This window comes from Syngnathus leptorhynchus, chromosome 7, assembly GCF_054491065.1.
Source record: "Syngnathus leptorhynchus isolate UIUO chromosome 7, UIUO_Slep, whole genome shotgun sequence".
Classification (NCBI taxonomy): Eukaryota; Metazoa; Chordata; class Actinopteri; order Syngnathiformes; family Syngnathidae; genus Syngnathus; species Syngnathus leptorhynchus.
The window spans coordinates 15,179,159-15,206,948 of record NC_141201.1 but is presented as its reverse complement, the minus strand read 5'-3'; the positions used below and the strand labels follow the sequence as shown (position 1 = coordinate 15,206,948).

The following is a 27,790-nucleotide window of genomic DNA, read 5'->3' as shown; positions in this document are numbered from 1 at the left end:
TCCTCTTCCGTAAAATTCCATCTACATGTAGTCTCATAAAAGTAAAATACCGCGAAAAGTTCCCTTATGTAAACGGTGTTACAGGGTTGTGACACCTTGTCTCCTATGACTATCGACAACAAAACTGAAGAGGGAACGCGGAAATGACACCGAGACGCTACAATGACGTCACATTCTTGGTCAAGAAGACACCTATGTAAAATGGGAGCCGAACCTTTCAAGGATTTTCCGTCATAATTGACTGTGCGGAGAACTAAACGCTCCGCAGTTTTGCGAAGATTATCGTAAATAACTGGGCCAGCACTATGACAGAGGAGGCAAATCCTGCGGTAAGTTTTCACAGAATCAGCACACCCAAATACCTTTGTTAAAATCGAGCGAAATTCGCAAAGCAAGAATTTGATTACCTATGTATTCCCATTATGTTTTTTTGTCTGTGCACGTAACCAATAAACAATGAACGGTGTAGGTTGAACCACGCGTAAATCACATTCATTGCTCGACGAAGGCATTTCCGCACGAGGATTCAAGCGGCATTCCAATTGGTAAATGTTGACGCCTGTCATCGTATAACAAGCTTAGCATTGGACTTTGAAATAGAGAGGTGTGGCTTGACCAACGACAGAGAGGCGGGTCCAGGTCGGGCCAGAACTGGAGCGATCGGAACCCGGAAACAGACTCGCACTGACACGTATTCGAGGAGCGTTTGCATGGAACTGCACAAAACTTGTATGGACATTCTTCAAAAAGAACCTAGGCGTTCAGATATTTCGAAGGTAGCGAGCCAGTTATGGCGGCGCTGGGATGAGGGGGAAAAAATAAATAAATAATAATAATAATAATTTTTTTTACGCCATAACACATTACGCCTGCTATTATTCTCTTCTCTGGCCATGGCAGGGACACAGGAAGAAAGTAGTTGGGGTATGGATGAGGGGGATAAGGAAGAGGAGGGGAGTAGGAGTTGGGAAATGGTGGGGAGTAGGGGAGTGAAGTGTCTCAGGGAAGTTGTGGAAAGGCAGAGGAAAGAGGAGAAATGGAGGGTTGTAGTGAGGTTTGAAGGAGAGGGTTGAGTGAAGGGTATAGATCCAGTTAAATTGACCAAAGTAATTGGAAAACAGGTTGGAGAGGTGGAGTTTGCGAAAGTGTTGAATGACGGCAATCTGTTGCTTGTGTGTAACTCTGAGGAGCAGGTTGCAAAAACTCAAAGGCTGCAAGTAGTTGGGAAGAGTGTGGTGGAAAAGGTGGCGAGGGTGGGAGGAGAAGGAAGTAAAGGAGTGATATATGGGATTTCAGTGTCTATGGATGTGAAGGAGCTTGTGAGGAGCCTCAAGATGAAGTGTGATGTGGTGCAGGGTGCGCAGCGGTTGACTAGGGGAGTTGAGAAAAGTGTCACTGAGTCTGTGCTGGTGCTTTTCAGCTCAAAGGAGATACCTAAGGAGGTGTATCTCGGATTCATGAGGTACAGAGTGAGAGAGTATGTGCAGAAGCCAATGAGGTGTTTTAAGTGTCAGAAGTTTGGACATGTGGCAAAGTTCTGTAGAGGGGTCAATAGACGTGCTAAGTGTGGGGGGGACCATGAGTATGGGGAGTGTGGTGAGGGAGTGAGTCCAAAATGCTGCAATTGTGGTGGGAAGCACAGCGCAGCGTACTGGGGATGTGAAGTGATGAGAAGGGAGGCAAAGATTCAGAGTGTAAAGGTGAAGGACAAAGTATCCTATGCTGAGGCAGCCAGACGGGTGGGGGGAACGGAGAGGAATGGTGGAGGGAAGGTCAGAGTGGAGGTCGGCTCAGGGAATGCTGGGAGCCAGAGGCAGGAAACAAGCAGGGAAAAGGAGTCCAGGGCACAGGGAGAGAAGAAGGAGCTGGTTATATTCATTGCAGGGGTAATTAATGCTACGGCTGAGGTTAAGTCCAAGACTGAGAGGATTCAAATCATCATGAAGGCTGCTATTCAACATCTAGGCTTGGTAGGATTAAAGTGGGAGGAGATAAGGGAGGGGCTGAATGGACAGCCAAACCAGGAAGCAGGTAGTGTAGGATAATCTACTGATTATGTTACTCTTACAATGGAATGCTAGGAGTTTGGTAGCAAATGGCCAAGATTTTAAGAAATTTATTGACAGCAGGAGTGTGAAGCCAGATATATGTGTACAGGAGACATGGTTAAGACCTAACCTGGATTTTGTTTTGAGTGACTATGTTGTCTTCAGGAGGGATAGGGATCACGGTAATGGAGGGGGTGTGCAACATTTGTAAGGAAGGGAGTGCCGTACAGGGTAGTGGGTCGAGGGACAGAACAGTAGTATGTGGTGGTGGAAGTTTGGGCGGGCAGGAGGAAAGTAGGGATAATAAACTATTATAATCCAAGTAAGCAGCTGAAGTTGAATGAGTTGGAGAAGGTAGAGGGACAGGATGGTGATAGTGTTATATGGTGTGGGTATTTTAACGCTCATAATAAATTATGGGGAGGGGAAAAAACTGATAATAATGGGCAGGTAATTGAAGAGATGTTGAATGGTAGAAACTTAGTGTGTGTTAACGATGGTAGAAAGACTAGGATAGATGTAAGAACTGGAAAGGAATCCGTATTAGATCTTACTTTAGTGTCTGGTAGACTGGCGCCGAGGTGTGAATGGGACGTGTATGAAAGAGGGACCATAGGGAGTGATCACTATCCAATTATGTGTAAAATGGACGTTGGTGTGGCGTTGAATGTAGAGGATAGGAGTGGAAGGTGGGTGTTCAGTAAGGCCGACTGGGAAACTTTTGGGGTAATGAGTGATGCATTTCTCAGTGCAGGGCGAGAACCTAGTGATGTGGAGGAATATGAATTAGAGGTGCGGCAGTTTATTCTTCTGGCGGGGGAGACTACAATACCCAAAAGTACAGGCAGGAATAAGAGGAAAGCAGTCCCATGGTGGAATAATAAGTGTGGAGAGGTAGTTAAGAACAGAAATAGAGCTTTAAGAGTGCTGAAGAGGACTCATAATTGCCAACATCTGATTGAGTATAAGAGGATGCAGGCAGTGGTCAGGAGGACTATCAGAGAAACAAAAAGGGCCTATTAGAGGGAGTGCTGTAGTTCTATTGGGAGCACAACTACAATAGGTGAAGTGTGGGGGATGATTAGGAAAATGGGAGGTAATAGGAGGGAGTGGGGTTATCCAATCCTCTTGGATGGGGGCCAGTTAGTTGAAACAAATGTGGAAAAAGCAGAAATGATGGTGAACACTCTGAGCAAAATACATAGTCCCAATAACCTGGCAGAGGAAGAGAGTAGGAGCAGAGAGGAAACTAAAGGTGTGTATGCAGAGGCTATTCACAAGAAAGGTTTATTGGAAGATAAGTATAATGTCCCATTCACAGTAGGGGAATTGAGGAGGGCGCTGGCTAAATGTAAGAACCCGGCTCCAGGTAAAGATGGGGTTTGTTATATCATGTTAAGGGATGTGGGATTGCGGAAGTTGTTGACCTTGTATAATAAAGTCTGGGAGGAGGGGAAGATCCCATCAGGGTGGAAAGAAGCGGTTATTATACCCATTAGAAAGCCAGGGAAAGATGCAAGCAATCCGGCAAATTACAGGCCTATAGCCTTAACATCGCATATGGGTAAATTAATGGAGAGACTGGTGAATGGGAGACTGATGCATTTTATGGAGGAAAGAGGACTGATGGCCAGCTGTCAGAGTGGATTTAGAAAAGGGAGAAATACTACTGATTCACTGGTATCCTTGGAGCATGAAATCAGGACAGCTCAGGTAAGGAAAAAGACGGTTGCGGCAGTGTTTTTAGATGTAGAGAAAGCGTATGATATGCTGTGGGTGGACGGTCTTTTGATGAAGTTGCACTTACTGGGGGTAGGTGGAAGTATGTTTAATTGGATAATAGAGTTTTTAAGTAACAGAAGTATTCAGGTTAAGATAGGCCTAGAAATCTCCAGGAGGTGCTTTGTTAAAAATGGGATCCCGCAAGGAAGTGTGATAAGCCCGTTATTGTTTAATGTAATGATTAATGATGTTTTTACAAACCTGCACCCAGGAGTAGGCAAGTCATTGTTTGCAGATGATGTGGGTTTGTGGAAGAGGGGGAAAAATATAAAACATATTGTGAAGAAGGTGCAGGAAGCTGTAACGCAGGTAGAGAATTGGGGAAGGAAATGGGGTTTTAGATTCTCTGTAGATAAGACTAAATGTATGTTTTTTACTAGAAAGAAGGTTGAGGAGAGTATGCAGGTGCAGCTGTATGGAAAGAGCTTGGAGAAAGTAAAGTGTTTTAAGTTTCTGGGAGTATTTTTTGATGTAAGGATCACGTGGAGGGACCACATTACATACGTGATTGATAAGTCTAAGAAGGTTTTAAATGTCAAGTCAAGTTTATTTGTATAGCCCTAAATCACAAGCAGTCTCAAAGGGCTTCACATAGACAATCAATTGACAATAATTCTCAAAGCATCCCCTGATCTTAGGCTCCCAAAAGGGCAAGGAAAAACTCAAAAACCCCTACCAGGGGAAAAATGAGAAACCTTGAGAAGGGACCACAGATGGAAGGATCCCCCTTTCAGGATCACCAGGCTGCAATGGATGCAAAGAGGGCACATAAAATACATAATATGGAAATCAAAAAGTGGATGTCCAGGCCAAAGCCAAGAGCTGTCGGAGGTGCCTTCGATTGTCCTGGCAGTGTCCTCCAGGAGGGTATTCCGCTGCAGTACCCTCATGCTGAATTGGTCCACGAGAATCTAGATAGCCATCGTCAGCTTGGGTGTCACCTAACCACCTCCCCAGCCGGGGAGGGGTGGGGGGAGTGGGGTCGGAGAGAGGTTAATTAAAGGCCATATCATAGAAATACGTCTTTAAACGTGTCTTAAATGTTTCTACTGAGATGAGATGTCTGGCTGGAACAGAGTGGGGAGCAAGTAAGTCGTCTTTGAGGCAGATATATGTGTCCTTGATAAGATCCAGAATGGAGTATGGAAGCGTGGTTTATGGGTCTGCGTCAAAGTCCCAGTTAGCTAGGGCTGGATGTAGTTCAAGCGGCAGCATTGAGGGTGTGCACAGGGGCTGTGAGGTCTTCTCCAGTGTGCTCATTGCAAGTGGAGGTAGGAGAAATGCCACTCAGTTTTAGAAGGAAGCAGCTCCAGGCTAATTACTGGGTTAGCCTGAGGTGCCAAGGGGATGACGACCCAGTTAAGTCGGCAATTCAGGCGAGCTGGGAGAGAGGGGCAGGGAGAGGGGAAAGCTTTGGGTGGACTGGGGAGACAGTGGCGCAAGAGGTGGCTGTTTACGGCATGAATTTCTGCCCAGTGGTATTGTGGCCAGTGACTCCTCTGTGGCAGCTGAGGGCCCCAGAGGTTTATCTAAAGCTGCTTGACGTCAAATTAAGGGACAAAGAGGCAAATCTGGTGCATGAGTTTCAATGCAGGGTGGTGGAGAACTACTCTGACCATATACTAGCCTTTACGGATGGTTCAAAGGACCAGGAAACTGGGGCTACAGGGGCAGCATTTTACATAAGTAAATTGAATGTACAGTCATGTAGGAGAACATCAGACAATGGTGTTGAATCAGAAATTGTGTTTTCTGTGGAATTGGCTGCTATCCTGATGGCAGTGCAATGGGCGGAGCAACTTGTAAATTGTAATTTCTTGGTGTGTAGTGACTCTGTGTCTGCGGTTAAAAGTATTGGGAGGGGCAGTTCTCAGAGCCGACAGGATCTTATTCAGAAAATTCTTTTGGCTGTTAGGGATGTCGCAGCGAGGGGGGTTAAGGTAGCACTGATGTGGGTTCCAGCACATGTGGGTATCCTGGCGAATGAGAGGGCTGACAAACTGGCAACAGAGGCAGTGAAAAAAGAGCGTATGGAGACCAACATAGCACTGTCTAAGTCTGAGGGTAAAAGTATTGTGTGGAGGGAAGTGATGCTGCAGTGGCAACAGCAGTGGGAGCAGGAGAGCAAAGGGAGGCACCTGTTCTCAGTGTGTAGTAGAGTGGCTGAGTCAGTTCATGAGTGTGGGAGGGGAGGGTGGAAAAGGAAGGATGAAGTCATTATTGCCAGACTGAGGATAGTACACACCTTTCTTAACAGCACTCTCCACCTTCTGGTGAAACATCAGGATGGGCTGTGCTCTGAGTGTCAGGAGGAGGAGACGGTGCGACATGCTCTGCTTTCCTGTAGAAAATATTTCGGGCAAAGGGTTGAGTTGGTGGAGAAGCTGCAGACAGAAGGGCTTGAGGGAATATCTGTGAAAACCAGTCTGGAAGTAGGGTCAAGTGGGAGGGGAAAGCGCTGTTTTTTTTGAGTTTTTAAAAAGCACAGGTCTGGTGAAGAGAATTTAGTGTTGTGATGTTAAAAAAAAACAAAAAACTAGGGGCGGCAATGCAACTGATAGGATGCAAGCTGCCGTTAAACCCCAACGAAGAAGAAGACCAACGACAGCAGATTGTGAGGAGTTTAAAGCAGACTATATCGTTTACTTGGCTCGAAGAACGCTTAAAGTAAAACAAGAACGAACAACTATAATCCATGCGGATACCTAATGTAAAAAAATGACAGCTGTATGTAATTTATGCACGTATCATTCAGTACGCAGCTAACATGATGTACATCGAAATTGTCTTATTCATGTTTGGTTTATTGTACAGTTAAATGAGGCTATATTGCACACGAGTAAAGCGCTTGATTTTTTTTTCAAGGTTGGCATTTGTGAACCACCTGCTTCATATTCTCTTTTTTATGAACCAGTCTTGTTTTCTTGGTCATCATCATCATAGCTTGTCACGCCAAACAGCCAACCCTTCTAGGGTGTTCTGCACGTTCGGAGGATATGCTCGATGGTCTGGGCGCCCTCTCCACACTCACACGAATATTCATGTTATCAGTGGGCCGAGGATTCATCCTTTTACTACCCACAAGATCGCAATTGGTTGGACTGTTTTGGCGTGTAATGTTAGGATTGGTCTCTTTACGGATTAACAGGGCCACGACGAGAACATTCCTAACTTGACCCCTTTCTTGGTAAACATTCAGAAATACAATAACTGATGTTTATATATTAAAAAGCTTCGGACCACACCTTTTACATTCAGCTGCCCCTCCCTGGTTCGTATAACGGACTCAATAGACCGCTCCTTATCTCTGTTCAGCAGGGATGAAGTGGGGTGGAGGTTCTGTGAATGAGGGCTTGTCTTCTTAAAAAGACCACTGTTCAGTATCTTGAGGCTGTATGACTTCAGCACAGGTCCATACTACGACACAGCAGGCAGACAATAGTTTTCTTGGTTGACAAGTCAAGTCATGGAGGAAGGACTGTTCAAGTCTATCAATGTAAAGTCAGATTATGGTTTACCGATTAGGTGTATTGATGCAAGATTGGAGAATGTATGTGACTTTCTTTCTTATTGTTTTAGAATGGGGATGGAAAAGTCAGCCGTATCATCCGGATTGGAACCCGCAAGAGTCAGGTACAGCATACATTTAACGACAGAATGTTTGAGTATTTATTCCATATCCTTGAGACCCACTATCCAGTTTATGGTTCATGTCGTACTTACCTTCTCCTTACTGCTAATACAATTCTATGTAGTACAAGTAAAATGACAATGGCACATTAGTAGTTTGAGTGTGTCAGATTTTTCCAATACTAGTGCCACTTTCAGCCGCCTAATATATAATTATACTTTGCTGGTGCACCAGTAACACTTCTATGCCTGATGAGTTGACGTTTTATGCATCCATAGTGAATTGATCAAGGTTACTGAATGAATTTTTAAACAATTTTAAGCCATTTGACACATAGATTTAATTTGAGATCCTTTATATATATACACTTTACTAATTTGGGCTTACTCATAACATGCAAGTGTTGTACGATACAGTAAAACACAACTTTATTTCTATAGGGCACTTTACAACAGCTACAGTTGTAACAACTGTTATAAAACAATTTAAAGTAGCATTTTAATATTGCTAACGGTCCCCCGACTAAACAGGCAAGCTGCTGCATAAATACTACAGTTGTAACTAATGATCCTCAGATTTTGAACTTTTCAAATCAAGGATTTTCCTGTTCAAACTTAGTACAGTATTTCTGAATGGGTTGTAGATCTACTGTAGTTTTGAGAAAATTTATTGTGCATATCAAAAGTCATAATCAAAACTCCGGACTGTATTGTGAAAAACATTAGTGATATTATAAAGTATCCACTGATCAGAAACCCTCAAAATATGTGAGTCTCAGTTTTTCTCTTCAGTGTGTTGTAATGATGGGCAAAACGCAAATTTTGGCTTGCAAATTGCAACCTAAAAGCGGTTATTTTGAACCTTGAAAGGTATTGTCAGCAAGTTTTGAACCGCTTCCATCCAGGGTGTTCCCCGCCTACTGCTCGGGAGTCCGCTGGGATAGGCCCCAGCTCTCCAGCGACTCCCATGTGGACAAACAAGCACTTCAGAAAATGGATGCATGGATTACTATTTCACAATAAATAATATTTGTTTTTTCATTCCCACTGACTGTCATGAAATTCACACTGTGCACTGTTTTCATTTCATGCGAGTCTAAAATGTACAATCCATTAAAAACTCTTTTGTGTGTATTTATAGTTGGCTCGGATTCAGACAGACAGTGTTGCAGAAAAACTGAAAGAACTGTACCCTGGCATCCTTTTGGAAATTGGTAAGAATCTTCCCTGAATTATAACATAATTCACATAAGATGGACAAAATGATAGCAAACTGTCAGAGTGAACTACTTAGGTAAGACTTTGACAAAGTAGCAGGAGACACAAATATTATGGACTGGCGACCAGTCCAGGGTTTATACCACCTCTCGCCGATTCTTAATAGCTCCAGCTCACCTGTGACCATACTGGCGACAACAGTACTGATTGAAAAATGATTGAATGGACAAATGAACTGCCACACGTCAGTGCTTTCCACCAGCGAGTTATTTCTCCACTTGTACTTTCTTCTCCCTTTCAGTGGCCATGTCAACAATTGGGGACAAAATTCTTGACACAGCTTTATCGAAGGTAAGGCTTGTTATCAGTGTGCACATTAAAAAGTCTCCCATTGTTATTTGTTTACAAATTGAAAAACTTGAGGGTGTGCTATGTAAGGCAAGGGACATGTTAACTAGTCAGTATAAGTATGGTATGAAAGTTCTGGTATGAAAGTTCTCCTGTTTATGAAAGTAACTGGTATGAAAGTTCTCCTGTTTAATCAAGATGAAATTACCATATTTTCCGGACTATAAGTCGCTCCGGAGTGCAAGTCGCACCAGCCATAAAATGCATGACAAATAAGAAAAAGACATATGTATAAGTCACGTTTTTGGGGGAAATGTATTTGATAAAATCCAACACCAAGAACAGACATGTCATCTTGAAAGGCAATTTAAAATAAAAATAGAATAGAGGTAACAACAGGCTGAAAAATTGTATGGTATACTAACGTTATAAACAACGAACTGAGAATGTGCTTAATGGAACATATTAAGAGTTATTCAGATAACTATAGCATAAATAACATGCTAACAAATTTGCTAAACAATCCGTGTCACTCCAAATTCTTGAATCCAATGAAATCTTTATCCTCTGTGTCACTTATAAATAACTCAGCTAATTCCAGAGGTAGAAGATGCAGCGCTTCCTCTTCTACGTGGCTTACAGCATTACGTCTAATTCTTAAAATGTGATTTCAGTATTTTTTTTAATCAAAATTCTGTTCCTCACAATTGACAAATTATTCACAAATTATTAACAATTCACAAATTATCCCACAGGCCTAGAGCATCCTCTTGCGGTTTAATGTAAAAATAACATGTGAAATGATATAATAATGTGTTATATCATTATTGACAATTAAGTCGCTCCTGAGAATAAGTCGTACCCCGGGCCAAAGTATGACAAATACTGCGACTCATAGTCCGGAAAATACCGTTCACAATAAAAACTAAATAAGATATTTTTCTTAATTGAACTATACTCGAGCAATTTAGCATACAGGAGGTGCAGAGATTTTTGCCACCGTGTTGCATGTGCAAACACTGTTCGTAAAGTAGATAAAAGTAATATTCTTTACCGGTAACCATGACCGAAAATCTCGATAAATCAGAAACCATTTTTTGTCCAGATTGGAGAGAAGAGTTTGTTCACCAAAGAGTTGGAGACTGCTCTGGAAAAGAATATGTGAGTAGTACTTCCTGCTCAACCCTGGTATTATGCAGTGGATATCCAATGGAGCTGCTACTAATTCAGATACTGTATGAATGAACATTGAAAGCAGCATGTGGATGAATGAGAACCACCGAAGTGGTAAACCCTTTCATTTTACCCACATGTCAAAATAAAGCAGAAGTCTTCAAAGCATGCTAACACTTGTGAATGGTTGTATTATTCCGCAAGGAGATGGAGCATGACTACATGACTGTGCCCCTCTGTGTCTCCTGTAGGGTGGATCTGGTTGTCCATTCACTGAAGGACCTTCCCACTACGCTGCCTCCAGGATTCACTATCGCAGCTGTGCTCAAGTGAGTGACACCTCTCGCACCGTCTTGGAGTCCTTTGAAGCAGGGGTGCTCAAGTTCAGGAAAGAAAAAAATGTAGGTCATCATTCTAACTTCAGAATTGAGCTGTGGTATGAACATAGACTTACATACATCCGTCATTCAACACACCTGATTCAAATGATCAGTACATCAGCAAAGTTTGCGAAAGCGAAGGCTTCACATACCCAGACAGTACATGCATGTTTTTTGGAATATGGGAGCCAGAATAAAATTCAGGTTTGGCAATTGCACTCTACTTAGGCTTGTTTGCTTTTGGTTTCTTTCAGGAGAGAGAACCCCCATGATGCTGTGGTACTACATCCAAAACATGTCGGGAAAACGTTGGAGACTCTTCCGGAAAAAAGGTGGTTGGTAAACCCACTCAAATGTGGTGTGGTCATATGAAGAAAAAAAAACATGCTGTACTTTTTTTTTTTTTTGCAGCGTGATAGGCACAAGTTCACTGCGTCGTGGTGCTCAGTTAAAGAGGAGATTCCCCCATTTGGAGTTCAAAGATATTGTATCCTCATTGAAGATTTATTTCAATTGCTCATCAGCACATCATTATATGTAATAGATGAAAGACATGATTTTTCAATTGTGTACACATAATTCATGTCAAGTAGTGTAGATAGATTAGACTAGAATTTAGCTGACAGTGCCTAATGCCAGGAAGTATCGTGATATTTTGGTGCTGACTTTCCTGAGCGTTCCTCTCCAGCGTGGAAACTTGAACACAAGGCTGAAAAAACTGGATGAAAAGGAGGATTTTGCTGCCATTATCCTTGCTGCTGCTGGTCTAAGGAGGATGGGTTGGGAAAACCGTATCAGCCAGGTTACTTTTTTAAAAATAATATCTAGCCATCTCTAATATAGTGCAAAGAAAACGAGTGTGCCGGACCACATTAATGGAAAATTAAAAGTTTGGAAACTTTCTGATCTAGTAAGCCATCATATATAACGTAATATTGTCTGTCCTCTGCTAGATTCTGGAGCCCGACGATTGCATGTATGCTGTTGGACAGGTAGGAACAATTATTGCTTTCCTTCTCAATTTTGCGGAAAATCACTGGTTGTGATTCCAGTGCATTTTTTTTTTGTCAGGGCGCACTTGCTGTGGAGGCTCGAGCCAAAGACACAGACATCCTGGAGATGCTGTCTGTGCTAAATGACACAGACACTGTGCTGTGCTGCATTGCCGAGAGAGCATTTCTCAGGCACCTGGTACGCATGCACACAACCACACACACGCACTACTGCCAGTTTACAGTGGAACTTCTGTTCTGTGCAGCTGGTTGATTTTCAAATCGTTTTACTATTAAAACAATTTTCTATGAGCAAGTGACGTCCCCGTTTGATGAGCCCTTGGGCCTTTAGTTCATATCATGACAGATTGACAGTATTATTTGGCAAAAGTATTTTTTTAGCTGGTACTTCCTTCAAACAGTGGGAGAACCATTGGTATCATGGCCTCGACTGCCTTCAAATTGTCTCCCTGGCACCAAGACGCCAGCAGATTGCGTCAAAGCGCTTCGGTTACAGCTTTGGCAATGAATGAGTTTTTCAACCATTAACATAGATTCCCTAAAACATCAACGATTGCTGGACAACATTGGTTTAACCAACATTTTAATACACTGTATTTTTCGGACTATAAGTCGCTCCGGAGTATGTCGCACCAGCCATAAAATGCACAATAAAGTGAAAAAAAACATGTATAAGTCGCACCGGAGTATAAATCGCACTTTTGGCGCAAATTTTTTTGTCAAAATTCAACACCAAGAACAGACATGAATCAGCACCAACAGGCTAAACGATACGGTATGCTAACGTGACATATACACAAACAAGGAGCTGAGAACGGGCCTGAGTAACATTCAGAGTTATTCAAATAAGTATTACATAAATAACACATTTATCAAACCATCTGTGTCACTCCAATTCATTAAATCCATCGATCGTCCTTTATATAAACAATGCCGCGTATGCGCCGCGCCGCTGATGTCGGACTCATTATAAGTTGCATTTCTAATTATTCCACAGACCCATATAGCGATATATAAAGTACCGTAATTTTCTGACAATAAGTCGCGGTTTTTGTCATAGTTTGGATGAGGGGGGGCGACTTATACTCAGGAGCGACTTATGTGATTTTTTTCACAAATTTTCAAAATCCAAAAATCCGCGATGTAATGAAACCGTGATAAACAAACCGCAATGTAGCAAGGGATTACTGTATTTTGAACAGCAAGTGACGTCACCCGTGCCGCGCGACGGTTGTTTACAAAAAAAGGGAAAGGATTTGATCACGGGATGACGAAGATGACGAAGGGCCCCACGTACTACCGGCATCATTAGCGGCTTTGTTTTTAAGTGACACGTAGAACGAAGAGTTTGAAGGATTTAATGATTTGGAGTGACACAGAAAGTTTGAAAAACTATTATGGCTTTTACGCACGCCCAGTCCTTCTTGACGGGAGCTCTCTTTCACCTCCGTGGATGGAAGTCAGGGGCCGGCGCTCGGCCGGGTGGCTGTCCGGGGACGGTGGATGGTGCTCAGACATGGCTTTTACGCACGTCCGGTCCTATTTATGGAGCTCTCTTCCACCTCTGTGGCTGGAAATTCAGTAGTTGTTGACTCGTTGAACTCTTGTTTTGTTAACTAAAGAGCCGTTTACCAAACCCACGTCTTTCCTGGTACTTTGTTAACGCTACAATATCGTTATATACTAGATCTCTGCAGCACACGCGCGGCATTGTTGACATAAAGAATGAGGAATTTGATCGATGTTATCTATGTAATACTTACTTGAATAACTCTGAATGTTACGTCAGGCTCGTTCTCAGCTCCTCGTCTGTGTATATGTCACGTTAGCATACCGTATCGTTTAGCCTGTTGTTGCTAGTTCATGTCTGCTTTTGGTGTTGGATTTTGACAAATAAATTTGCCCCAAAAGTGCGATTTATACTCCGGTGCGACTTATTTTTGTCACTTTATTGTGCATTTTAAGGCTGGTGCGACTTATACTCCAGGGCGACTTATAGTCCGAAAATTTCGGTATATTTCAAATAACTATTATATAACAACAATATTATCAAACCCTCTGTGTCACTCCTAATTATTAAATCCATTCCTCGTCCTTTATGTCAACAATGCCGAGCGAGCGCCGTACGGATCTAATATATAACTATATTGTAGCGTTAACAAAGTACCAGGAATGACGTGGGTTTGGTAAACGGCTCTTTATTTAACAAAACAAGATTTCAACGAGCCAACAACTACTGAACTGTAACGATGAAAACATATACAAGTTGCTACACGAAATAAAATCTATCAAATAACTATAACATAAATAAGTGTTTCAAACCTTGTGTCACTCCAAATCATTAAACCCTTCAAACGTGGGGCCCTTCGTTATCTTCGTCATCCCGTGATCGAATCCTTTGTCCTTATGTAAAAAAACGCCGCGCTGCTGACGTCACTTGCAGTTCAAATGACAGTAATCCCTTGCTACATCGCGGTTCGTTTATCGCAGTTTCACTACATCGCTGATTTTTGAGTTTTGAAAACTTGTGAAAAAATTCACATCCAAGTCGCTCTTGAGTATAAATCGCGCCACCACCCAAACTATGAAAAAAACGCGACTTATAGTCCGAAAATTACGGTAGTTAGAGTCTAACATAAAACAAGCATAAATGTATTAAACATGACTTATTTAACTACTCGTAAGACAAACAAATATGTTAAGAGGATTAATGTAATTTATAACTTCATTAACTACATACACACATTGCATTCTGGGAACCAACAAGTATTTCTTTAAACAGTTGACTCCTGCTATTAATGGGGAAAAACGACTAGGCCTGTCTGCAAATAGCAAAAATCTGCGAATAATTGACACCCATTGAAATACCAAATCCCCTCGACAATGACATCTTTGTACACTATGCTCATCTAAGTGTCATTTATAGGAGGGAGGTTGCAGTGTTCCAGTGGCTGTGCACACAGAGGTCAAAGACTCACAGGTACTTTTTTCTTTTTCCTCATTGGTGTCATGTGTGAGCTGAATCCGATCCCTGCTGCAATTTTGGGAGAGGCATGGTACACTCGAGACTGTGGCCGCCAACCAATCCCAGAACTATAAAACAGGGCTGCTCGAATATGGAAAAAAAAAATCAATTACAATTATTTTGCAAATAATTGAAATCACAATTACCGTAATTTTCGGACTATAAATCGCGTTTTGTTTCATAGTTTGGGTGGGGGGGGACAACTTATACTCAGGAACGACTTGTATGTGATTTCTTTCACAAATTTTCAAAATTCAAAAATCCTCGATGTAGTGAAACCGCAATAAATGAACCGCGATGTAGCAAGGGATTACTGTCATTTGAACTGCAAGTGACATCACCGGCGCTGCGCGGCGGTTGTTTACATAAAGGACAAACGATTCGATCATGCGATGACGAAGATGACGAAAGGCCCCACGTTTGAAGGGTTTAATGTTTTGGATTGATACAAAGTTTGAAAAACGTATTTATGTTATAGTTATTTGATATATTTTAATTCGTGTAGCAACTTGTATATGTTTTTATCGTTACAGTTCAGTAGTTGTTGGCTCATTGAACTCTTGTTTTGTTAAATAAAGAGCCGTTTACCAAACCCACGTCTTTTCTGGTACTTTGTTAACGCTACAATATAGTTATATACTAGATCCGTGCGGCGCGCGCGCGGCGTTGTTGACATAAAGAAAAGAAGACGTGGGTCCCCCTTCCAATGGGCTCACCACCTATAGGAGGGGCCAAAGGGGTCGGGTGCATAGTGAGCTGGGCGGCGGCCAAAGGGGGGGACCTTGGCGGTCCGATCCCCGGCTGCAGAGGCTGGCTCTAGGGACATGGAATGTCACCTCTCTGGCTGGAAAGGAGTCCGAGCTGGTGTGTGTGAGGCAGAAAGGTTCCGACTAGACATAGTCGGACTTGCCTCCACACATAGTTTGGGCTCTGGTACAAGCCCTCTCGAGAGGGGTTGGACTCTCTTCCACTCTGGAGTTGCCCACGGTGAGAGGCGTCGAGCAGGTGTTGGCATACTTATTGCCCCCCCGGCTGGGCGCCTGCACTTTGGGGTTCACCCCGGTGAGCGAGAGGGTAGCCTCCCTCCGCCTTCGGGTGGGGGGACGGGTCCTGACTGTTGTTTGTGTCTATGCACCGAACGGCAGCTCAGAGTACCCACCCTTCTTAGAGTCCCTGGAGGAAGTGCTGGAGAGCGCTCCTTCTGGGGACTCCATCGTTCTACTGGGTGACTTCAATGCTCACGTGGGCAATGACAGTGAGACCTGGAAGGGCGTGATTGGGAGGAACGGCCCCCCCGATCTGAACCCGAGCGGTGTTCTATTATTGGACTTCTGTGCTCGACACGGATTTTCTATAATGAACACCATGTTCAAGCATAAGGGTGTCCATGTGTGCACTTCAAGTTTCAAGTTTCAAGTTTATTTGTATAGCCCTAAATCACAAGCAGTCTCAAAGGGCTTCACATAGACAATCAATTGACAATAATTCTCAAAGCATCCCCTGATCTTAGGCTCCCAAAAGGGCAAGGAAAAACTCAAAAACCCCTACCAGGGCAAAAATGAGAAACCTTGAGAAGGGACCACAGATGGAAGGATCCCCCTTTCAGGATCACCAGGCTGCAATGGATGCAAAGAGGGCACATAAAATACATAATATGGAAATCAAAAAGTGGATGTCCAGGCCAAAGCGAAGAGCTGTCGGAGGTGCCTTCGATTGTCCTGGCAGTGTCCTCTAGGAGGGTATTCCGCTGCAGTTCCCTCATGCTGAATTGGTCCACGAGAATCTAGATAGCCGTCGTCAGCTTGGGTGTCACCTAACCACCTCCCCAGCCGGGGAGGGGTGGGGGGAGTGGGGTCGGGGAGAGGGAGCAAAAACAAACTCCAGCCGAATCGGCTACTACAGGTTAATTAAAGGCCATATCATAGAAATACGTCTTTAAACGTGTCTTAAATGTTTCTACTGAGGTAGGAGTTCTAATATCCATTGGCAGGGCATTCCAGAGCTCTGGAGCCCGAATAGAAAATGCTCTAGCCCCTGCAGACATTTTCTTGGCCCTCGGTGTCACTAAAAGACTAGCGTTTTGCGAACGAAGGTTACGAGACGGAACATAAGGAACAACTAAGTCGACGAGATATGAAGGCGCTAAGCCATGCAATGATTTATAGGTTAATAGAAGAACCTTGAAGTCACATCTTAAATGGACCGGGAGCCAATGTAAATTGGCTAATATTGGGGTAATGTGATCAAATTTTCTTGTCCGTGAGAGCAGCCTTGCAGCAGCATTTTGTACTAACTGTAGACGTTTGATGCTGGACTTGGGAAGACCAGAGAATAATGCATTACAGTAGTCCAGGCGCGACGTGATAAATGCATGTATAATAATTTCGGCATCACCGGTCGAGAGGATTGGGCGAATCTTAGCAATATTGCGAAGGTGAAAAAATGCTATTCTGGTTATATTCTTAATGTGCTTTTGAAAGGAGAGCGTTTGGTCAAATATTACCCCGAGATTAGTTACAGTATCACTCTGAGTGATAGTACGGCTATCTAGAGTAATAGCGGTTTCCTTAAATAAATGTTGATAACGAGCTGGACCAATTATCAACATCTCAGTTTTATCTGGGTTCAGACGAAGGAAGTTGAGAGACATCCATTGCTTGATCTCTGCAAGGCATGCCTCAAGATTACAACAGTCCCGCGGATCTGTCATTGATAATGGCATATATAATTGGGTGTCATCCGCATAACATTGAAAACTAATATTATATTTACGTATTGTGTTCCCAAGCGGAGTCATATAAATATTAAATAGAATTGGTCCTAGTACCGATCCCTGTGGGACACCACACGTGACTTTGTAGAGCTCAGAGGACGCATTGCCATGGACCACTCGGTGCGTCCTGTCTGATAGATATGAATGAAACCAGCCTAGTGCTGACCCCGAAATACCAACACAACCTTTAAGACGCTCTAATAAAATATTGAAGTCAACAGTGTCAAAGGCAGCACTAAGATCGAGTAGTAACAATACCGATGAAGTATTTGAATCCATAGCTAAGAGGAGATCATTAGTCACTTACCAAGTGCTGTCTCAGTGGAATGATTAGCTCTAAACCCAGACTGAAAAGATTCATATCGATTATTAGCGACCATGTAATCAATAAGCTGCTGCGCTACTACTTTTTCAAGCAGTTTTGCTATGAATGGGAGATTTGAAACTGGCCTATAGTTACTGAGACAATCCGGGTCAAGATTTGGTCGCTTAAGTAGCGGTTTAATGATAGCGGTTTTAAAGGCTGTTGGCACTATCCCAGAGGAGATAGACAGATTAATTATATTTAGAACGGACGGTCCTAAGATTTGAAATAATTCTTTAAATAGTTTGGTTGGAAGCGGGTCAAGTAAACATGTTGTTTGTTTAGCCGCACTAACTAATTGTGTAAGCCTTTCGAGGGACACGCTTTTAAAATTTGAAAGGGTTATTGCATGATCGTCGGCGCCGGCAATCGGCGGTCCCGACTGAGTGATCGGAATGGTCATCTTGATCTCATCCCTAATGGATTCAATCTTTCGAGCAAAAAATTTCATGAACTCGTCAGCCGAGTGAAAGGAGCTATCGGGGGTTGGCTGGCGTAGTGTTAGCTTTGCCACCGTATGAAATAGGTATTTAGGATTGTTCTTATTGAGATTAATGACCTGCGAAAAGTAACGAGTTTTTGCTAAGATAAGCGCATCTTTATATTTCAGGAGGCTGTCGCGCCATGCCTGATGGAAAACCTCAAGTTTGGTTAAACGCCATTTGCGCTCATGCTTTCTACTTAATTGTTTAAGCGAACGTGTTTCATCTGTGAACCACGGAGTAGGCAGTCTACGGCGAGCTTTTAGACGTAGCGGGGCCACAGAATCAATGGCATTTAACAATGTAGCATTGAATTCATTTGTAAGATTATCAATAGAGCCGGTATATGAGGGCAATGCGGCAGTTGCTGGTGGCAGTAGCCCAGATAGCGCAGTCGCAGTCATGGAGTTAATATTACGGCTGCTATAATTCTGATTGCTCTCTTGTCTTTGACTAAGAACTAAAATTTCAAATTTTATTAAGTAGTGATCAGACAAAACAGTAGTGTATGGCAGTACTGTTATATTAGAGGTTGCCAGTCCTCGGGATAATACCAAATCTAAGGTATTACCATTCTTATGCGTTGCTACCTGTACGGCTTGCGTAAAACCAAACGTATCAATTAGTCTGAAACGCCGAAGTAAGTGGCTCTGACGGTAAATTCATGTGGACGTTAAAATCGCCCATGATTATTATATTTTCCGCGTTTGTCACTAGATCAGCCACGAATTCTGAAAATTCATCCAGGAAGCTAGCGTAAGCCCCAGGTGGACGGTAAATAACAGCAAGATAAAATGACGGTAAAGCGGTGGATCGGACAGTGAGAACTTCAAATGTTTTAAATATGTTAATCGAACGAGGCATAAATCTAAGATCGGAATTTGAGATGAGGGCAACACCCCCACCCTTTTTTCGAGGACGCGCCACATGCGAGCTCACAAAATTTGGAGGCGAGGCCTCATTAAGCGGTAGCAGTTCATTAGGTTTTAACCAGGTCTCGCAAAGACCAAATATATTTAGATTATGTTCCGTGATGAGGTCATTAACGAGAACTGCTTTTGTATGAAGCGATCTAATATTCATAAAACCAAGTTTAAGTGTAATCGGTTGGTCAGGGTTTGTATTTATCAGAGGATTTTTGAACGAAATGAAAGTAAGATTGGCACTTGGCACCAGGACACCCTAGGCCGCAGTTCGTTGATCGACCTTGTAGTCGTGTCATCGGATTTGCTGCCGCATGTTTTGGACACTCGGGTAAAGAGAGGGGCGGAGCTGTCAACTGATCACCACCTGGTGGTGGGTTGGCTCCGATGGTGGGGGAAGATGCCGGTCCGACCGGGCAGACCCAAACGCTCTGTGAGGGTCTGCTGGGAACGTCTGGCAGAATCCCCTGTCAGGAAGAGCTTCAACTCCCACCTCCGGTAGAGCTTTTCCCACGTCCCGGGGGAGGCGGGGGACATTGAGTTCGAGTGGACCTTGTTCCGCGCCTCCATTGTTGAGGCAGCCGACCGGAGCTGTGGCCGTAAGGTTGTTGGTGCCTGTCGTGGCGGCAATCCCCGAACCCGCTGGTGGACACCGGCGGTAAGGGATGCCGTCAAGCTGAAGAAGGAGTCCTATAGGGCCTTTTTGGCCTGCGGGACTCCGGAGGCAGCTGACAGGTACCGGATGGCCAAGCGGAACGCGGCTTCGGCGGTTGCTGAGGCAAAAACTCGGGCGTGGGAGGAGTTTGGCGAGGCCATGGAGAATGACTTCCGGACGGCTTCGAGGAAATTCTGGTCCACCATCCGGCGTCTCAGGAGGGGGAAGCAGTGCACGGTCAACACTGTTTACAGTGGAGATGGTGTGCTGCTGACCTCGACTCGGGATGTCGTGAGTCGGTGGGGGGAATACTTCGAAGACCTCCTCAATTCCACCAACACGCCTTCCTTTGTGGAAGCAGGGCCTGGGGACTCTGAGGCGGACTCTCCAAACTCGGAGGTCGAAGTCACTGAGGTAGTTAAAAAACTCCTTGATGGCAAGGCCCCGGGGGTGGATGAGATCCGCCCGGAGTTCTTAAAGGCTCTGGATGTTGTGGGGCTGTCTTGGCTGACACGCCTCTACAGCATTGCGTGGACATCGGGGACGGTGCCTCTGGATTGGCAGACTGTGTTCCAATTACAGGGGAATCACACTCCTCAGCCTCCCTGGTAAGGTCTATTCAGGGGTGCTGGAGAGGAGGATCCGTCGGGAGGTCGAACCTCGGATTCAGGAGGAGCAGTGTGGCTTTCGTCCTGGCCGTGAAACAGTGGACCAGCTCTACACCCTCGGCAGGATCCTCGAGGGTGCATGGGAGTTCGCCCAACCAGTCCACATATGTTTTGTGGACTTGGAGAAGGCGTTCGACCATGTCCCTCGGGAGGTTCTCTGGAGGGTGCTTCGGGAGTACGGGGTGCCGAGCACACTGATAAGGGCGGTTCGGTCCCTGTATCACCGATGCCAGAGTTTGGTCCGCATTTCCGGCAGTAAGTCGGATTCGTTCCCAGTGAGGGTTGGACTCCGCCAAGGCTGCCCTTTGTCACCGATTCTGTTCATAATTTTTATGGACAGAATTTCTAGGCGCAGCCGAGGCGTTGAGGGGGTCCGGTTTGGGGACCTCAGCATCGCGTCACTGCTTTTTGCAGATGACGTGGTGCTGTTGGCTTCTTCAGTCCGTGATCTCCAGCTCTCACTGGAGCGGTTCGCAGCCGAGTGTGAAGCGGTCGGGATGAGGGTCAGCACCTCCAAATCCGAGTCCATGGTCCTCGGTCGGAAAAGGGTGGAATGCCCTCTCCGGATCGGGGATGAGATCCTGCCCCAAGTGGAGGACTTCAAGTATCTTGGGGTCTTGTTCACGAGTGAGGGCAGGATGGAGCGTGAGATCGACAGGCGGATCGGTGCAGCGTCGGCAGTAATGCAGACTCTGTACCGGTCCGTCGTGGTGAAGAGAGAGCTGAGCCAAATGGCAAAGCTCTCGATTTACCGGTCGATCTACGCTCCTACCCTCACCTATGGTCACGAGCTATGGGTCGTGACCGAAAGAACGAGGTCCAGGATACAAGCGGCTGAAATGAGTTTCCTCCGCAGGATGTCCGGGCTCTCCCTTAGAGATAGGGTGAGAAGCTCGGTCATCCGGGAGAGACTCAGAGTAGAGCCGCTGCTCCTCCACGTTGAGAGGAGCCAGATGAGGTGGCTCGGGCATCTCATCAGGATGCCTCCTGGACGCCTCCCCGGGGAGGTGTTCCGGGCATGTCCCACCCGTAGGAGACCCCGGGGACGACCCAGGACGCGCTGGAGAGAGTACGTCTCTCGGCTGGCCTTGGGATCCCCCGGGATGAGCTGGAGGAAGTGGCTGGGGAGAGGGAGGTCTGGGAGTCCCTCCAAAGCTGCTGCCCCCGCGACCCGACCCCGGATAAGCGGAAGAAGATGAAGAAGGTGATGACAGATGGTTTGATAATATTATTGTTATATGATAGTTATTTGTAATATACTTTATATATTGTTATATGGGTCTGTGTAATAATTAGAAATGCAACTTACAACGAGTCCGACGTCAGCGGCGCGGCGCATATGCGGCGCATACGCGGCATTGTTTACATAAAGGACGATCGATGATTTTAATGAATTGGAGTCACACAGATGGTTTGATAAACGTGTCATTTATGTAATACTTACTTGAAGAACTCTGAATGTTACGTCAGGCCCGTTCTCAGCTACTTGTCTGTGTATATGTCACGTTAGCATACCGTATCATTTAGCCTGTTGTTTCTGGTTCATGTCTGTTCTTGGTGTTGGAGTTTGACAAATAAATTTGCCCCAAAAGTGCGATTTATATTCCGGTGCGACTTGTATATGATTTTTTTTCACTTTATTGTGCATTTTATGGCTGGTGCGACTTATGTGAAAGAAAAGCTCCGTAGAGTATGACCGGGTGTGCGCAAAAGCCATGTCCGAGCCCCATCCACCGTCCCCGGACAGCCACCCAGACGAGCTCCGGCCCCCGACTTTCATCCACGGAGGTGAAAGAGAGCCCGTCGAGAAAGATCGGGCGTGCGTAAAAGCCATAATAGTTTTTCAAACCTGTGTCACTCCAAATCATTAAATCCTTCAAACTCTTCGTCCTCCGTGTCATTTACAAACAAAGCCGCTAATGATGCCGGTAGTACGTGGGGCCCTTCGTCATCTTCGTCATCCCGTGATTGAATCCTTTGCCTTTTATGTAAACAACCGCCGCGCGGCACGGATGACGTCACTTGCAGTTCAAATGACAGTAATCCCTTGCTACAGCACGGTTCATTTATCGTGGTTTCCCTACATTGCAGATTTTTAAATTTTGAAAATTTGTGAAAAAAATCACATATAAGTCAAGTCAAGTCAAGTTTATTTGTATAAGTCGCAAAAACCATGACAAAAACCGTGACTTATAGTCAGAAAACTACGGTATTTTTATTTCTTGTATTTTTTTTACACAATTGTCAATTTTGTAATGGTAATAAATGGATTCTGATTAAATTGTGAGCGTACCAGCCTACACTAAAACCGCTAATAATGTGACTGCAAGTTATCTTGCAACTTGCTGTTTTTAGCATTGTCTAGAACAGTGGTTCTTAACCTGGGGTTTGGCCGAATCCTAGGGGTTCGGTGACTCGGTCTCAGGGGTTCGGCAGAGCTTCCACTCCGGAGCTTTCAACACACTTGATTTATTATGTAAATTTGTGATCACGCATATCTAAACTTCTCACAAAGCCAACAGCAGAAGTCACAATGATTTGCAGGAATTTAATTTGTTGTGAGTTCATGCATTCTGTTGGAACGGCTCATTTTGTGCGCCAGTAAAATACATTTATGTCTTGAATTTGAAAACATTAATTACATTTTTTGGCTCTTGAGGGGTTCAGTGAATGCGCATATGAAACTGGTGGGGTTCGGTACCTCCAACAAGATTAAGAACCACTGGTCTAGAACATTCTAATCAAGAAAAACAGTGGACATTTCAGCTGACAAATTGTATGAATAATTTTAGACTCTAAATTATTAAAAGAAAACATAACTATATACCTTTTAATAGCTACAAAAAAAATTAATAACTAGGTAGGAATCGTTTTCTGATGGATTCCATGAAATATTTATTTTGTTATTTTAATTGGGATGATTTTTTATTTTTTTATTTTTACAGCTCATAAAAGACAAAAAAAATCTGCATGTAAAAAAAATTACTTTTACCAAAGAGACAAGTAATCTGGTACGAAGTGGCCTTGGTAATATTTTGTTTTATTGTAAAATTTGGGTTCTGTTCACTAAAATGTAGTAGGAGTACCATACCGTTTCAAAAATGAACTTTTCTACGATATTTAAATTTGTTGTTCATGTTGCATCCCGGTCATGAACATTTGAATTTTCCTAAATGTGACATTTCATATGTAGAAATCTGATTACAATAACCACCACCAATCGAAAATGCAATATTATTCTTTTGGTCTCATGTGCCCATAGCTTTACTTGACTGGTGCCGTGTACAGCTTGGACGGTTCAGACTTTCTGAAGGACACCATGCAGACTAGCATTGCTTCTACACTTCAGGTATCATGTATTACAGAGTCCGTGTCTGACCAATGTTTTAGTTGTAGTAGTAGCTGCAGCAGCAGCAGTTGTAGTATAGATGGACAGTTGACTATTTACGTTCTTTTGTTGTTGTTTTTGGACACGTTCATAGGGCTACCCTTTGGTCATTTGCTTATTTTGCACACATTTCAAGTCACTGTTGCACTGTTTCTGGTTTCCAAATGAAAGTATTTCCTTCCTCATTTCATGATGCTTTATGTGAGCTTCGCCGACAACTACCAGAAGGTTTTCTGCACTGGCTTTGTTTACGTTCGATGCTCCCCCCTTTTTTCCAATCAGCTGAAAACAGTCCAATCACGTGAGCCGCCGTTTTTACGGCTTCACAAAACAAAAGCTTTGTGGGGTCCTGAAATTGGCAGCTAGAAGAGGACTGAGACATTGCGTAGTCTCTTTCAAACTGGCAAGTAGGAGGCTCATCTTGCCTTTCTTCCAAATTTACAGTGTTGGCCAATAGTGGGCAGTGGCTTGAAGCGGAATTACATAAAAAAATAAGTGATTACAGAACTCGCGATAGTTGAGGGTTTACTGTAATTTCATGACATAAGAGCACGTTTTGCCACACTATTAAGGAGTACACTAGTCGGACTCATTTGTCTAACACGGCAGCCACTCAAACACAACAATCTATTAATCAGAGTTGAGAATTTGCCAGCGATCATAGCGACTAGATTGAGCACACTAACACGTTGGTGTTTCAGTGTCAGGAAGAAGTGGATGAGCAGGTCCAGCATGTGGGAGTGACAGCTATCAAGATCTGCAGCGGCTCACAGAACAATGCTGAGCGTCTGGGAGTGGACTTGGCCAACTTGCTCCTGAGCAAAGGCGCCAAGGAGATCCTGACAGTGGCCCGACAACTCAATGATGCTAGATAATGGCTGCTTCATTTGCTCTATCATCAGAGCAATCCGGTTAGGTTGTTCAGAGCTTCCGTAGTGTTTTACAATTGTACTGCCTTGAAACACCTCACAAAGAGCAGTCACTAAATGTCTCTTAAATTCATCAGTATTTTAAGGTGTAGCCTGGCAAAGACAACATTTTGTAGGTTTGAGCTAATTTTCGTTTAGCTATTTTTTGTTGTTGAGTACTTGATACTAATCTCACCCATAAAATACTTCAACTTTTATCGATATGTATTTATAAATACTGAATTGAAGAAACACTTCCCAAAACATCAAGGCAAATCCCTTTCCAGTTAATGATGGCTAACTCATACAACATCAGTTTCACTACATTGCTAAATTGTTCCACACAGCTTGGTCGCAGGAGCTAATTTTATGTGGTGGGGAAAACGTTTTGATATGTAGTAATTTTGCTTGACTACTCCACTTTTCATCTGCTCAAAGTCTGATATCTGGTTTGCCTTGTTCTCATTTCTAGATTTTTTTTTAAACGAATGTGCTTATGAATAAAAAGATTCAGTCAGTTTGAAAATATATATTTTATTTTGCAGTCTTTATTATAGTTTCCGTTTACCCCTTGAGTTAAATGTTAATCTTGTTTCACCTTTAAATGTTAACTTTTTATTTGTGCAGTTTCACAGTACTCATTTTCACATTAATAAGAAGCTGTTATTTTCCCCAAGTGTCCTTTTGTTTGGTTTACCCAGATCTGAATGTGGCATCTATTTAAATCATTGAAATTAAGTTGTGTGACATTTTTTGTGTTAAATGTTTTCTTAGGAATCTAAATTCAACTGATCATGCCACTGACAAAACTGAAGATAATGCATCACAAGTATTTATGTAAAACAAATGAAAATATTGATAGCTGGTAAAGTAAGAATGATCACTCATGTTGGTGTGTGGATGTGGCATAGTAGTGTGTACTTTACGCACGCACACACACACACACACACACACACACACACACACACACACACACACACACACACACATGGACATGCTTGGACCTATTCCTTATGTGTCTAGAAAGTTAATCACGTCATAAATGCATAATGCCCTACTGCAAGGTTGGCGTGAAGCCTGGGAACGCGACCGTGTCATGTTGGTTCCGAGGAGCAAGTTAACATGGGCGGGTATACTCGAGACATCAGATCAACTCATAACCTCGTCGGGTAATTTGGTTTTGGCTATGTTCAAGATAATTTGCTTAGTGACTGTACAATAGCATAGTAGTTAAACTGATGGCCAGTGAGACATTTTTTATTACCGTATTTTTCGGACTAAAAGTCGCTCCGGAGTATAAGTCGCACCAGCCATAAAATGCACAATAAAGTGAAAAAAAACATAGGTCGCACCGGAGTATAAGTCGCACTTTTGGGGCCAATATATTTGTCAAAATCCAACACCAAGAACACACATGAACCAGCAACAACAGGCTAAACGGTACGGTATGCTAACGTGACATATACACAAACGAAGAGCTGAGAACGGGCCTGAGTAACATTCAGAGTTATTCAAATAAGTATTACATAAATAACACGTTTATCAAACTATCTGTGTCACTCCATTACATCCATCAAGCGTCCTTTATGTAAACAATGCCGCGTATGCGCCGCTGATGTCGGACATGTCGTGAGTTGCATTTGTAATTATTCCACAGACCATATCACGATATATAAAGTATATATCAAATAACTGTCATATAACAACAATATTCTGTGTCACTCTATATCATTAAATCCATCGATCAAATTCCTTGTCCTTTATGTCAACAACGTTGCGCGTGCGCCGCTGATGTCAGCCTAAGTTGCTACACGAAATATAATATATCAAATATCTATAACATAAATACGTTTTTCAAACCTTGTGTCACTCCAAATCATTAAATCCTTCAAACGTGGAGCCCTTCGTCATCTTCGTCATCCCGTGATCGAATCCTTTGTCCTTTATGTAAACAACCGCCGCGCCGCTGACATCACTTGCAGTTCAAATTACAGTAATCCCTTGCTATATCGCGGATTTTTGAATTTTGAAAATTTGTGAAAAAATTTACATATAAGTCGCTCCTGAGTATAAGTCGCCCCCCCCCCCCCCCACCTTCACCTAAACTAGGGAAAAAAACGCAATTTATAGTCCGAAAAGTACGGTACTTTGCGTCACGGTTTCAATTTCCAATTATGACTGTTCCATTTTTTATTTTTATTTTGTGTTTGCTATTTCTTGCAGCCAGTCGGAAATGTAAACTAAACGTTTCGTTCAACGTTTTTATTAAAAATTTGAACAATTTTGCTGTCAGGCAAGTTCCATATCACTTGTGATGAATCTGCAGTCACAAAACACAAGATTGCGCACGACCCTATACCCTAACGAGCGCAACTGGAGACGGGGAGCAAGATCACAGGGGAGCAAGTTAAACTGTAACACCCCTCGTTTCTTAGAAACAAGCTCAGTGCTCCCACTAATTCAACGTGATGGTGAGTTTTCTTTTTATGTGTTTTATACTTGTTCACATGCCAGTCATATCATTTTATTTCATCGTATTTATATATTTATTATAAATGTATTATTTATTTATATAAATGTATTATTTATTTATATAAAGGCCAGTCCGCGAAAATGTTTCTGACACGTAACATGTTCGTGGCGCACAAAAGGTTGGGGACCACTGGTCTAAAGGTCATCCGAAGGTCTATTATTCAAAATTTTGTTGTACAAAATTGCTGGTATATTCACAGAATAAATAAAATATCCATCCATCCATTTTCTTCTGCTGATCCAGGGTCGGGTCGCATGGGCAGCAACTTTAGGAGGGTCTCCCAGACTTCCCTTTTCCCAGCCACTTCATCCAGCTCATCCCGGGGGATCCCAAGGCGCTCCCAGGCCAGCCGAGAAACATAGTCTCTCCAGCGCGTCCTGGGTCGTCCATGGAGTCTCCTACCGGTGGGACATGCCCGGAACACCTCCCCAGGGAGGCGTCCAGGAGGCATCCTGATGAGATGCCTAAGCCACCTCATC

At 43.5% G+C, this 27,790-nt stretch overlaps 1 protein-coding gene across 3 annotated transcripts; it reads left to right on the top strand.

Annotated features, from left to right (window-relative positions):
- LOC147054868 (porphobilinogen deaminase-like) lies at positions 1 to 25,691 on the top strand. Of its 3 annotated transcripts, none has more exons than XM_085916194.1 (14): positions 1 to 329; positions 7,410 to 7,463; positions 8,602 to 8,674; positions 8,980 to 9,029; positions 10,132 to 10,187; positions 10,451 to 10,528; positions 10,834 to 10,911; positions 10,991 to 11,066; positions 11,268 to 11,381; positions 11,533 to 11,571; positions 11,651 to 11,770; positions 14,519 to 14,572; positions 23,745 to 23,831; positions 24,572 to 25,684. In XM_085916194.1, the coding sequence occupies exons 1-14, from the start codon at positions 306 to 308 to the stop codon at positions 24,743 to 24,745; spliced, it is 1,077 nt and encodes a 358-aa protein (XP_085772320.1). In that variant the 5' UTR covers positions 1 to 305; the 3' UTR covers positions 24,746 to 25,684. The 3 variants fall into 3 exon arrangements, with proteins under 3 accessions (XP_085772320.1, XP_085772318.1, XP_085772319.1); XM_085916192.1 differs by lacking the exon at positions 1 to 329 and adding an exon at positions 340 to 776 and having other exon boundaries at positions 24,572 to 25,691; XM_085916193.1 differs by lacking the exon at positions 1 to 329 and adding an exon at positions 7,163 to 7,326 and having other exon boundaries at positions 24,572 to 25,690.
- Positions 25,692 to 27,790: the final 2,099 nt, after the last annotated feature.

Excerpts from the sequence above, each read along its gene's own strand:
- LOC147054868 (XM_085916192.1), top strand. The coding sequence starts at position 711 with ATGGAACTGCACAAAACTTGTATGGACATTCTTCAAAAAGAACCTAGG. Across the intron at positions 777-7,409 it reads GGCGTTCAGATATTTCGAAG|AATGGGGATGGAAAAGTCAG; the intron begins GTAGCGAGCCAG and ends TTATTGTTTTAG. Across the intron at positions 9,030-10,131 it reads TTGACACAGCTTTATCGAAG|ATTGGAGAGAAGAGTTTGTT; the intron begins GTAAGGCTTGTT and ends TTTTTTGTCCAG.